Source organism: Phoca vitulina, unplaced genomic scaffold (genome assembly GCF_004348235.1).
Source record: "Phoca vitulina isolate PV1807 unplaced genomic scaffold, GSC_HSeal_1.0 scaffold11, whole genome shotgun sequence".
Lineage (NCBI taxonomy): Eukaryota > Metazoa > Chordata > Mammalia > Carnivora > Phocidae > Phoca > Phoca vitulina.
The window spans coordinates 23,198,332-23,212,170 of NW_022589714.1; the positions used below are offsets into that span (position 1 = coordinate 23,198,332).

Here is a 13,839-nt window from a genome sequence, read left to right on the forward strand (position 1 = left end):
GGTATGATTTAACAGTATCTATTTGTTACTCTAGCATAAGGATAAATACTTTTATGTAGAGTTCATTTCTGTTATTAGTGTTATTATTGTTATTATTATAAATTTTTCATGCTCTTGCTTCTTAGAGGAAAGGTCTAATTTTATATTTCTTTGCATCTGCTCAAGAGCAAAGGATAAAGCTCATGTTTTGGTGAATGGTTTGCTACTGCTTATCACTATGATAAGAAATTTCCCAAACATTCTCCTTGCAAATATAAAATGTTTAATCAACAAATGTTGAATAAAAATTACCACATTTGAATAATCTCAGTGAAGGGAAATAAGTCAATGTATTTATTGTGATTTAACATAAGATTTGATATTAATACATTGTTTTAATAACAACACAAAGCTATAAAATATCTAACAGTTCAATGAAATCAATTGAAAAAGTTGAGAGATTTTTTCTTTAATGAATAAATAACACTGCATAGACATTTAATTATAAACAACAATTTCTTTAAAGGAAAAGAAGTTAGAGGGATGTTAGAGATAATAATTATTTCCAAATTAAATGGTAGAACTAAAACTTTATTTATAATATTTATGAATACATATTATTTTGAGAACCTTATTTAAAAACTCACTAAAGAAAATTTTTTTTCATTGTAAACTCCAGATGAGATCGGGCATATTCAGGGTGATATGGTTGTAGACATCAAATGATACACATCTAATTTACAAATTTTTGGAAGCCTCTATATTAAGAGTCTGTATTAATAATAATTATAAAAGATATGATTTATTGAGAAGTTGCTAGGTGTCAGATTTGTGAAATTCATTTAATAACCATACTTCTTAAGCTTATTAGAAGGTAATAACCTCTTTTGCTTAAAAATGCATTCATGCATGTTTTAACTAACATAAAAGGAGTATAATTAATAAAATAAATGATATAACAGCATATAATATATTACAATTTAAAGTTAGTAGTTTGTTTTCTAAAGGAATATTTTGTTGTTAGCCCCTGGTGTTTTGTGTGTTTGTTATAATCAATTACTTAATGAATTTGTGGTATAAAAGAGAGAAATCCTATTGCAATCATCTGACAATTGTGAATAGTAATAGTACTTTAAAGATTTGAGAAGTGAACCCAAAATCTGTTTTTCTTCTTGATTATGATACCAATTATGATTTTCTTCTTGATAGATCCCCACAGCTACAAATAGTTAGAAATAGATGCAAGTTACCTCCTCCACTTCTTCACTACTGGGTTATAATAAAATCAAGCCAAGCTGAATTATGTTATTATTCTGGCATTTCTTACATTAATAGTGTCCCCATTCTCTATCTTTTGCTGGGCTCAGAAATTACTTGCATTAGATTTTTCCTTAGGCAATTGTGACAGTACTTCCAGCCATTGGACTCATTTGTACTATCTTTCGGAGTCATGTGAATGGAAAACCTCTAAACAAGAAAAGGAGCACAGGATAATTTATTTAACCAAGATTATCATTTCTGTGACTGCAGGCTACAGGGCTCCTTACATTTGGTCATGAAGGAACATGAAATGTCTCTAAAATATTTTAGGGATGTCTCTAAAATATTTAATCAGTCCATGTATCTTGAATAATAATTTCACTAATGGATTCCTATTTTAAACTTACAATAACTTAAAAAGCATCTGGTGTTGATCAGAGATAAAGTTAACTGAAGTACTTGTAGAACCATCTTTGGAATCTAGGCTTTCTAATCAGAATATTAGCTAACCGAACCTAGAGAATTTTTGCTAGAGGAAAAACATTGTAGAGTGGCACTCAGAATTACACACACACGCACACGCACACACATCACATCACATCACATCACATCACAGAAAAGTTATTCAAACAGAACTGAGTACAGTAATAGAGTACCAAGGAGACATGCATAATAGGAAGGCCAAGTGGACATAATTTTCAGCTTCAGTCATCTAATTAAAATTAGAGAAATTTGTTGTTTTGCCACAAATTTATATACCACTTATATCAACTCAGTTGTTTCCTTAAAATAAATTTGCTCTCAAGGAATGTATTCAGAGAAAAAAAGAAGAAGAATGTAGCAGGAGGGGAAGAATGAAGGGGGGGAAATTGGAGGGGGAGAAGAACCATGAGAGACGATGGACTCTGAAAAACAAACTGAGGGTTCTAGATGGGAGGGGGGTGGGAGGATGGGTTAGCCTGGTGATGGGTATTGAGGAGGGCACGTTCTGCATGGAGCACTGGGTGTTATGCACAAACAATGAATCATGGAACACTATATCTAAAACTAATGATGTAATGTATGGGGATTAACATAACAATAAAAAAATTAAAAAAAAAGGAATGTATTCAGAGCTTGATGCACTTTTCTATTCTAATACAATTTGGAGTAATTATAAAGAAATAAATATTACAATAAAATAAACTTGTAATTCTTATATACCAAATGGTATAAGTATCCCATTTTGGGAAATGCTGTATGATAATCTTTAAGCTGGGAAATGAAGAAAGAGAACTAATGATTTGGTCAAATATACTTCGAGAACAGGGGTACTAAATGAGTAGCATTGATAAAAGTAGAATAGCAAGTAGAATAGAAATGAAGGGTTAGAAGAGATGAGAGCATAAGAGATGGGGGCAAAGGTTGGAATATCATAATTTGAGGTATTGGAGTTGAAAATGCCTGGGTGGAAATGAGAACTAAGTTGTGGTTCTGATTTTGGTTTGTGATTATGCTTCAGTGGAGGTGAAGACCAAGAACTCTGGGTTCATGGTTTCACAGGGCTCAGTGATTGATGGAACAACAAAATAATTATAAATGATAGCTAAATTATAATGAATTTTTAATATATGAGTACACAGAAAAGCCCTTCAAAAAATATATCTCCCAAAAAATCCTATTCTAAGCCCAGTTTTGTAAATAAGAAAATAGGTTAAGTAAATTGTGCAATGGCATATGGACAGAAAACAGAAGTTGGCTTGCAACTCAAGCCCAGTGAGCACTGAAAAGTGGTATTGTTAGATTGAGAATGGGGAGAGGCTAAATGATGTAATAAAATGAGTAGAATATGTGAAAATGTCTTATAAATTCCTTTTGGACTTCTACTACTCTAACAAAGACACAAGAATCTTTTTAGTATCATTGTTAGCTTATAGATGCCTCAGGGGTGACCAGTGTAGCTCCCATGGACCTGTTGAGTATTTTAAACAGGAATTTTTAGGGGCTCCTGGGTGACTTAGATGGTTAAGCACCTGACTTCGGCTTAGGTCATGATCTCCAAGTCCTGAGGGTCCTGAGATTGAGCCCAGTGTCAGAATCCCCGCCTAGCGGGGAGTCTGCTTGTCTCTTTCCCTCGTTTTTTGGATTTCATTTATTTATTTGAGAGAGAGAAAGAGAGCACAAGCAGCCGCAGGGACAGAGGGAAAGAGACAAGCAGACTCCCCGCTAGGCGAGGTGGCTTTCATACATTTTATAATACGTGATTATAAACTAGTGATTCTATATACCTCATACAAATTACTTTGATTATTCATATTTAGAAATTTCCTTTTATTAAAAATATAGAAACAGGATAAAAGAAAATGTCTGGAAAATGATTTGTCAACTTCAAACCACAAATCAAAATTTAGCCATAGGGACTGCTTCATTTTTGTTTATGACAATGGCTATTGATTTTGTTCAATTAAAACACATTGAGACTAATTTCTCTTATGTTCTTAGTGAATAAATATTAATTATTGTGACATAATAAGACATTTTTCTCTATGTGTTTTTAAAACATATTTTGCGTCATGAGCTTGTATACGGAATTGGAAACAAAGACAAACTTTAGCCGTGTTTCTTCTAAGAAAAATAAGTTATAAACCACTTACTGTGTCTCCAGCTGTCATTCCAGAACATAATTTTGTTAAACAGGAATTAACGAATCACTTAGGAGTGTTTCAGACAGCTGGTGGGAATGCATGGCGCAATAGAGAGACCGTTCTTGTTAATAACCTGGCTCTTCTAGGCACTATAAATAAAGCAATAAAAATATGATCACTTTAAGATTGAAAAAGTTAGTAGAAATCACCTAGTCTAATTTTATTGATTTAAAAATTAAGACCCTTTATGACCAAGTTAGATGAGTGGCTCAATAGCCTACATGTAGCAGCATTCTAGACCAGAATCAAATACCCCCTCCTCCTCCTGGGTATTTTACTCATTCATGTTAAGTTAATAACATAAGTGGTTTAATATATATAGAAAGTATTTACCTGTGGATAGAATGAAAACATAAGCCTTCATTTCCTGACTCCAGAGGAAGGAAGAAGGAAGGAAGGAAGGGAGGAAGAAAGGAAGGAAGGGAGGGAGGGAGGAAAGAAAGAGGAGGGAGGGAGGGAGGGAGGAGGGAGGAGGAAGGAAGAAAGGAATCCTTTGATTATCCTGAGGAGAGGGAGGAGTAGTGATCAAATCAATAACATTAAATTCTAAAATGCCAAACACATCTTGGAGGGCTTGTTTTCATAATTTATTAAATTTAAGAATAACGCATTTGCTTTTTGGAGTTATTAGTGGATTGGAGGGATATTTGAAATTGTGGTTCACTCTTTTCTAAGCATTGTTACAGGGTCCTAGCCCTTCCTGCCTTCTGCTTCCTCTGTTACGCACCTGTGGCTGAATTCTCCTTTCACCCTTCTTACTCCTGATTCCTCCTGCAAACATAGCTTTTCAGCCTGTGATAAAACCGTGATAGTTAACTGTGACCTATAGATATACAAAGTGTTCAAATTGTTAAGGTCATGAGAAACAAAGCCAGTTTATATTATTACTTTCTAATCAGTGCTCTTCTAGCTGTGATGGGCTAGAATTCCTCTTGGCAATTGCTAGGAAATAATTATGTCTTAAAAAGGGGAAAAAATACAGAAATGTTACAATATGTGGTATATGCTGAAAGTTGTTCCTGTAACTCTGAGAATAAGCTTTAGGTTCAGATGGCATGAAATTCAATTATATGTATATAATGTAGAATTTATGATATATATATATATATGCATCTATTATATGTTAGATATGTCTATAATTATATGCAATATATTGTGTTATACATATACATAATATAGTGTTGCACATAAATGCTTTCTGTTTAAACCTAAAGAAAACCTCTACCTAATCTTACAGAACTTAAAATAAAAATCCTGATAAATTAAAAATATTAACAAGATCCAAAGTTTTACGAAACATAAAACAAATCAACAAGTTGAAGAACATGTTCAAAATATCTTTATATTATCTCATGTTCATCATTTTATTTCACTTCACCAAGTGATAACATGATGTATTGTAAGGGGGTGTTGGAAATTAGTAAAACAACATGCATATATTGCATTATTTGTCTGGTACTTGCTTCTACAGCTGCTGTGAAAAAGCCTAGCTTACTTTTCTAATTTTTCAGATTGTTCATTTTCCTTGGGGTCGCTGTGCTGGAACTGAGTTCCATACTTGTGGTTTGAAAACTTTCAGACACACTGATTCACATATATCCCGAGACTGCAAATATCCCATCCCAAGACTGCATCCTTCAATCGAAGCAGTGATTTTTTACTTGCTCTGCTCTCTATCACTATCAAGTTCAGTGAGGATGAGCATTGCTATGTCTAACCTGAAAATAACCCATAGAATCAGGGTAGTTCTCTTTAGTCTATATTTGTACAGTTCAAGCTGCATGTTTACAACATCAGTTATAAACCAGTTAATATCAGTTATAATGTTAATATCATGACTTTCTCCTTTGCCATCTCTATTATGAGAGTAAGGATAATGATTATTGGTCACTGCTGTTTGCCTGGCATCATGTTGGTATCAACTAGACCATCTGGCAACTTTCTGGTACACAGAGAAAAAAAGAATATGGAAATTCATGTAAGAGGATTATTCAATGTACATGATTTGAAGATTGCCTTAAAATTCTCACATTGTCTTCAAGGTACATCTCAAAAAATACATTTCTGAATTTGCTAATTTACCAGATGTTTTGAATTGATTTTTTAAGGCTACATTTGGGAATACCATGGGGAATCAAGAGACATGAGTTCTAATTCCAGTTTGCCATCAGCTAGTTATAGTAGCTTGAACAAATTAATTTAACCTCCATGAGTTCAGTTTCCTCATTATAAAATGAAATAGGTTGGTTGGATCAGTGTTCTTCAGTTTGTGTTTGGAGACTCATTGGGGCTTAATAATGTCTTCATGGACAGGTGGGGAAGGGAGAGAGTGGCTAGGACAGCTCAGTGGGTAGGGCTCTGTACCTCCTTTCCTTGTTTTGCTCAGAGCAGATCTGCTTTATGCTGCTTTATTTCCTTTCACTCTCTAGGGAATTATGTTTGTATGAGGGCTTCTACAAAAATTAACAAAAATTTTTAAAACCCCTGGACCAAATAATCTATTGTTTAAGACAGCTTTGAGTAATAAAAGATGTGAAATTCTGTGGGCTTTCTAATGTGCCAGAAAACAGTATGAGAAAAGGAACTATATATTATCTTTCTGTGAAATATTTTTTATATTTATTTATTTATTTACATATTTATTTAAGAGCGAGAGAATGCAAGCAGAGGGAGGAGCACAGGGAGAGGGAGGGGGAAAGAGTCTCAAGCAGACTCCCCACCCAGCGCTGGGCCGATCTGGGGCTGGATCTCAAGACCCTGAGATCATGACCTGAACCAAAACCAAGAGTCTGACACCTAACCGACTAAGCCACCTAGGAGCCCTCTTCTGTGAAATATTTTAGAAAAAGCCTGATGGGGGGAAATAAGTGATGTTTAGTTTATGATGTGCTTGCATTATCTTTGTCATTTGACTTTCAGACCAAAAAGTAATTGTCCCAAATATCTACACTATCTATAGCAGAATTGCATTCATATTTTGGCATCTTTATGTTTGTGATAGTCTTTTGGAAGATTACAGTTTTTGTATTCTTAAATATTATATATGTCCTGGGGATAAAGCTTTGGGTAATAGACTATATCTCCAGTTGTCAAATTGAATCAATATGGAAAGTAGTATTCAGGATACTAGAAATGTGTCTGATGACAGATGAGTTATTTTCCCACGGTAGCTATAATATTAGTAAAGAATAAAATTCTGGTACTGGTAGCCTAAGCCCTTCTAGTCTAGTTTAAAAAAAAAAAGGAAAGAAAAAAGGGAGGAAAGGCAGGAAGGAAGGAGAGAGAGGAAAGAGAGAGAGAGAAGAAAGAAAGAAAAGAAAGAGAAAAAGGAAAAAGAAGAGAAAAGAAAAAAAGGAAAGAAAGAGAGAAAGGAAGGAAAAAGAAAGAAAGACTGTTAAAGGTGGGGCACCTGGAACTAATCCAATTTTTCTTTTATTGGGATTTCTAATCCTTAGTTATAGAACTGGTTTTTAGTTGAATGTTTTATAAAATCAAAACTTAAGGTTTTGTTTTATGGTTACAACTATGTTTCCTAAGAGTGGTTTTATTCTCCACCTTTCTGTCAGAATTTAAAAAAAAACAAATCATGGAATGACAGTATCAGTTGAAAAATAAAGGAAAACTGACCAAATAAGAGTAGAAATAATTTCAATAATAAAGAAGCCAGTTATCAGGAGGAAAGTTTGTTGGAGAAGTTATGCCCTGAAAAACAGTTATTCAGGGACATGATTCAAAGTTAAAATGAAATTTTTCTTTTCAATAGTGAAAATAAATGTCACTGAATTAACAAATTGAGGGGCGCCTGGGTGGTTCAGCTGGTTAAGCACCTGCCTTCAGCTCAGGTAATGATCTCCGGGTCTTAGGATCAAGCCCCAGGTTGGGCTTCCTAATCAGCAGGGAGTATGCTCCTCCCTCTGCCCCTTCCACTGCTCCCTCCCCACTGCTCCCTCCTTCTGCCCCTCCCCACTGCTTATGTTCTCTCAGATAAATAAATAAAATCTTAAAAAAAAAAAAAAAAAAAGAAAATGTTATAGGTAAAGAAACCCTTTGGAAACTATTGCAAATAGTTTATTTACTAAGGTAGGACATTCAGTAAGAGAATGAAATTATAATGAATTAATTATAATGAAATAACTAATTGTAATGAAAGTGGAAATTTGTACTTAAAGCCATTTCCTCATTTAGAATAGGCACTAAAATAGTAATCTGCTTTTCTTATTACTAACCAAAAAAAAAAAAAAAAAAAATCTTTACGTGAAAACAATGACTGGGTTTCTTACAGGTTTATATTTCCTTTAGAAAGTGTTTTTAAAAGGTCAATATAATTTGATTTATGCCCTATCAACATTCACATCTTACATGTGGCTTTTCATTCTCTTCATATGTTACATTTCCCCAAGTTAAAGAAACTGTGCTTTTCTAAAACAGTTCTGCCTTGAAAATACCACTCAATTTAACATGTATTTTCATTGCCTTGTTTCAAAATATGTTCAATCAAATTCAGCACTTACAGCTTTTTACAGAAATTGTTTTTAAATATTCCATTAACTTTCTGTCAGAATAATACATATTATTTCACTTTAGATTTTAAGAACCAAGATAAATCACTTTCTGCAGTTGAAAGAAACCATATCAACATAGTTTTGTTTGTTTTTAAGAATAAATATTACTGTATTATATCTAAACTTGAGTATCATTATATCCAGTATTTGGCAATCTTTGTGTCTATAGCCAATTTTGCAAGTCTTTATATATTAAAATGAATTCTAAAAATAACATTAAAAGGAAACAGACTATAAGTCAATAGGCAGAGCTCATTATTCTTACAAGGCCTGAATTTATTATGAATTTTACTTCATTTTTTAAAATTTTTATTAAAGAAAAAAGAAGTATTTGTTTTTCTGCCTAGATATGAGTAATGTATCAGAAAGAGACCACAATTTGAAAATTTTGTTATTTTTATTCTTTTGGTGTGTATCTAAATTTTCAGGAATCTAAAAGTAAGTTTTACACAGGAAATATTTTTGTAAGATAAATTTTGTGGCTAAGATTGAATCAAATATAATGATCTGAATATGTAAACACTTTTTATAATGGAACTAATCCAATTTTTCTTTTATTGGGATTTCCAATCCTTAGTTATAGAACTGGTTTTTAGTTGAATGTTTATATGAAGGGTTATTAAATGTATTCTAAAATATACTTTTTCTTGTTAGGAAAATGAGATGATTTAATATCTAAAAAGTTCTTAAACATAATATTCACTATGACTATATTATTACCAATTAATATCATGTATATTTTATGTTCTAACATCCATTCTTTTAGTCAGATATAAACAGTATTCCAAATACTAATGATAACTGAGCAAAAACATTAAGTCCCTGCCTTCTTAGAATTTATATTTTTATTTATATTTTACATTAGAGAAAAACACAATAAAATATTTTAAATATCATAAGTACTAAGTGGAAAAGAGAATATATACATGAATAACTAATGTACTTTAAAAGTATCAAAAAAGGTAAAATAGTAATTGTGAGAGACGAAAGTATACTGTAGGAAATGATCCAGGTTAAGTTAGAATGTGACATTTATTTTCACCTTGAGGGAAGAATAAACTTTGGAAATTTGGGTTTGGGGGAAGTAAGCAAAAGCATTCCAGGTGGAAAAATGTCAAAGAAGCAGGAATCAGAGACTGAGGAATAGTTCAGACTACCTGAATAATTCACTGGATAAAAGAACATTTTAGGGGTGACTGGGTAGCTCAGTCTGTTAAAGTGTCTGGGTCTTGATTTCGGCTCAGGTCATGATCTTAGCGTTGTGAGACTGAGCTCCGGGTAGGCATGGAGCCTGCTTAAGATTCTCTCTTCCTCTCCCTTTGCCCCTCCCCCGCAAAAAAGAATATTTTAGTTAAAATTTACTGGTATCTTACTGTAAGTCAGATATCATATGAAGTTCTATACTAAGTACTCATTTAATCCTCACACTCTTATCAATCAGGTACCGTTATTTCTGATGTTTTTGAGATTAATAACATGCTTATGATTACATAGTTAATAATTCATGGAGCTTAGTTGAAATCCTGGCTGGCTGTCACCAAATACCCACAATCTTAAACATTGCAGTAAATTCTGAGGTGTTGGTTTTCTAAAAATGTGTTTATTCTCCTTTCCCAAAAAGGGTATTTTTTACTGTGGATAGACTTTTAGGTTGACAGTTATTTTCTTTCACTCCATTAGAATATTTGTTACTAGGTTCTTACTTCCACTATTGGGAAGTAAGATGTCAGTCTTGGCCCTTTGAAAGTAATATGTCTTTATTCCTTGGCTGCTTTTAAAATTTACTCTTCATCTTTAATTCTCCCTCAATGAGATTTCTTTGTACTTATCCAGCATAGGTCTGGAGAGCTTCCTAAATCTGTGGTTACTCTCTTTTGTTATTTTTGGACAATATGGTTTTTGGTAATATGGTTTAAAAAATAGTATTTTAGCTTTAACTATTATTTAAAATTACTGGAATTAACTTTTCAATGTTGAATGGATAAGAGCTTTGTACAAAGAGTGTCTAAATTCAGAAAAACGCTTCTGAATTATGTGAGCAACAGATGAATAGAAATACTTGAACTCCGGGTTATTGCTAGTTCATATTCATTTCTGCTTTCTTCAAAATTTATAGTTTTAATGTTTAATTATTTAAAAAATCTATTTCCTCATTTTTTTATGTTTCCTTTTTGTACAGATTTTATCATATCTAGAGATCACTGCTGTGGTACCTGACAATGTAATGATAATTACACCATTAAATTGATGATAATTTTCCACTAATTATTAAATCATCAAGAATACCAATAATTATTATCTTTTAAGGAATGTATGGCTTTAATGGAAAAGATATTTGATTGGCTTTTTGACTCACTTGCTAAATTCATTTCAAATTATTACTGAGATGTCAAAATAAAAGTCTACAGTAGTAGACTTGTGTTTTTGTCTTTACAAAAATGATTCATACCTCTTAGAAAGTGAACAGGGCACCTCATTTGTCCCACAGACTTACACGTATGTTTTCCATCCCACTCTGCCTTAATTTCCATCACTGAGTTGGGTAGTTTTCCCCATTTACCTACAGCAGACACTTGCCTTGCTTACCATAGAATTGCTTTCATTTCAAATAAATATAATCATTACATCAATTTTCATGTAAGTCCTTTATCAATGCCTACAAAAAAAGGAAGGAAAAATAATAAGTCAAATACAATCAGTGAAAACTTTCCAAATGTAACCAAACTCATTGAGAACATTAACAATGTAGGGGCCACAATGCATGAGAAAATTACAGCTAAGATCCTGCAAGCCATGAGTAGTATTAATGAGTACCCTGGAGAATTAACACATATGTCAAGAATAAAGCCCAGTGTTGACAATGTGGTGACTCTCATCCCCCTCTGCTTTTCAGCTGCTCACAAGCCATAGCAAACCAATTGACCCTATTAAACCAAAGGAGAATACTCAGTGGCATTTCTCATACATTTGAATTATTGTAACCTAAATGAAAATACATGGAGCATGAATTTATTCCTCTGATTAATATGTTGTTTGACTGTAATTCTCAAAACAAATCTGCTCTCCACCTCTAGCAAACATATAGAATCCTTTTGAAATACATTTTGGTTATTTCAGCTTTTACTTTTCCTATCATATTTATTCTTTTTCATGCGTTCAACTAACATGTATTAAGCATCTATTAGGTGCCGGACCTCCTCAAGAAACTGGAATGTATTAAAGTAGAACAGGTTCTTTAATCTCAGAGAGCTCCTGCTCCTCATATATGTGCATATAACTATGTAGACTTCTTAACTCTATTTGCAAGTGGAGAAACTGGGTTGCCATCATCTAACACAGAAAAGGAATGAGACCTGTGTGTGTGTTTTAAATTTTCTAGCAGCCGCAATACAATTTTAATATGTTTTGTTTAACTCTTTATATCCAAATCATTACCATTATAACATGTAAGTAATAAAATTATTAGTAAAATGCTTTACATTCTTTTTTGCATACTAAATCTTCAAATTCAATCACATCTCAGTTGATACCAGCCACATGTCAATGCTCTATAACCGCATGTGGCTAGTGGCTACGTATGGAACAGTGACGATTAAGAGAACAGCTAACATTGATTTTAGTATTTTTTCATTATTCTAAATCTAGAATCTCTAAATGTAAACAAGCCCAAATTCTATTTTTTTACTAGAGTCCTGTTCTTTGCAAGTATTTCTAATATATAAATTATTGTCCCACAGTACTTTGAGATGTTTTCTTTTGTTTGTTTTCCCAATCCTGGAAAAGTGATTTTACTTTTAGTATTTTGACTATTGTTATTGGCCTACTCTATCTCTTAGAAAAATGATATTCAAAGTTTTGCAACTTCAGTTGACCAACAATACTATGTTGATGTAGATTAATTATTTGTAAATAATGCCACAAAACTGTCAGGTTTATTTGTTGTAGTTACATTTTTTTAAGTCATGAACTAGTTGCTGAGTTATGTATTTAGTTATTTAGTTTTACACGATCACTAACCTCATATCACTAAGACACTATTTTTATATTAAGATATTTAACAAAACCAAGAGTTTTGTGTCCTGAGAATAATACATATTTATTTTTATTGAATTAAATACTAAAGAAACTGTTCATATAGTTTTTAAACTGTGGTAAAAGTAATTTTGGAGAAGTATTGACATTCTATAAAAATTAAAATAGGCATAAATTGACAGAGATCAAAATAGCCAGGAGTAATAACTGGATTATAGGCTTCATAGAAAGAAATAACATAAAGGTTGTATAATCTTCATTTTCCCTTAGAGCTACCAGTGTGTCTGCTTAGCTGGTTGGGAAGGAAGGTTTTGTGAACAAGAATCCAGTGACTGCAAAATGAATCCTTGTAAGAACAATTCCACCTGTACTGACCTCTACAATAGCTATCGGTGAGTAATGTATTTATCGGTTTCTTCATGAAATTACTTGGAGTATTCGGTGTCCTTGGGATAATTCCAGACACTATTTTCACTTTTCATCCATTAATTAAAATAATGATCTCAAGATAAAGAGCCATTTCCTGACAAGATAGTGTCGACATTCATTTGAAATTTGTGTTAAACTTGGAAATGCAATGTCCAGATCTGACACGTGTTACAAATGCATTTATTTCTCAAAACATGCTTTTGTCATCTCAGTGTTTTGGATCATTCCATGCAAAATGCGTGCCACAATATGACTCCTTCATGGGTCTGTTGAATTAAAACTTTCAGTTTATTACCTAGAGATTATCATGAATTTGGATTACTTTCACCAAATTATTGATAAATTTTACATTAATTAGTCCACATTTTCCATAATCCCATTGTATTAGTTTCTAGATGAGAAATCTGAATAAGCTCTAAATAGAAATTCTGGGGGCGCCTGGGTGGCTCAGTCATTAAGTGTCTGCCTTCGGCTCAGGTCGTGATCCCAGGGTCCTGGGATTGAGCCCCGCATCTCTCAATGGAGAACCTGCTTCTCCCTCTCCCACTCCCCCTGCTTGTGTTCCCTCTCTCGCTGTCTCTTTCTCTGTCAAATAAATAAATAAAATCTTAAAAAAAAAAAAATAGAAATTCTGAATAGCTATTGATAATATTCTGAATGTTTAATAACCAAATATATATTGGATGTTAGTTTTGCTTTCTCTTTCCCAAAATACAGTATCATACAGATGTGTGGAGAAAAATACACAATGTGCGTGTTTATGGGAAATATATCATTTATGTTTGTCCACCTATTGGTCCAAAATATATTATTTTCATACTGTATATCAAACAGAACAAGAAGACTCATATTAATTTATTATCCAACACAATAGTACCTTTATTTAGATAACT

At 32.7% G+C, this 13,839-nt stretch overlaps 1 protein-coding gene across 1 annotated transcript in view; it reads left to right on the top strand.

Moving 5' to 3' along the window:
- The window catches only part of LOC116635771 (protein eyes shut homolog), a 215,453-nt gene that overhangs the window by 75,419 nt on the left and 126,195 nt on the right, over positions 1-13,839 (top strand). The window contains exon 6 of the mRNA XM_032410091.1: positions 12,788-12,909. Coding sequence (XP_032265982.1) covers positions 12,788-12,909 — 122 coding nt within the window. The remainder of the gene's footprint in view (positions 1-12,787; positions 12,910-13,839) is intronic.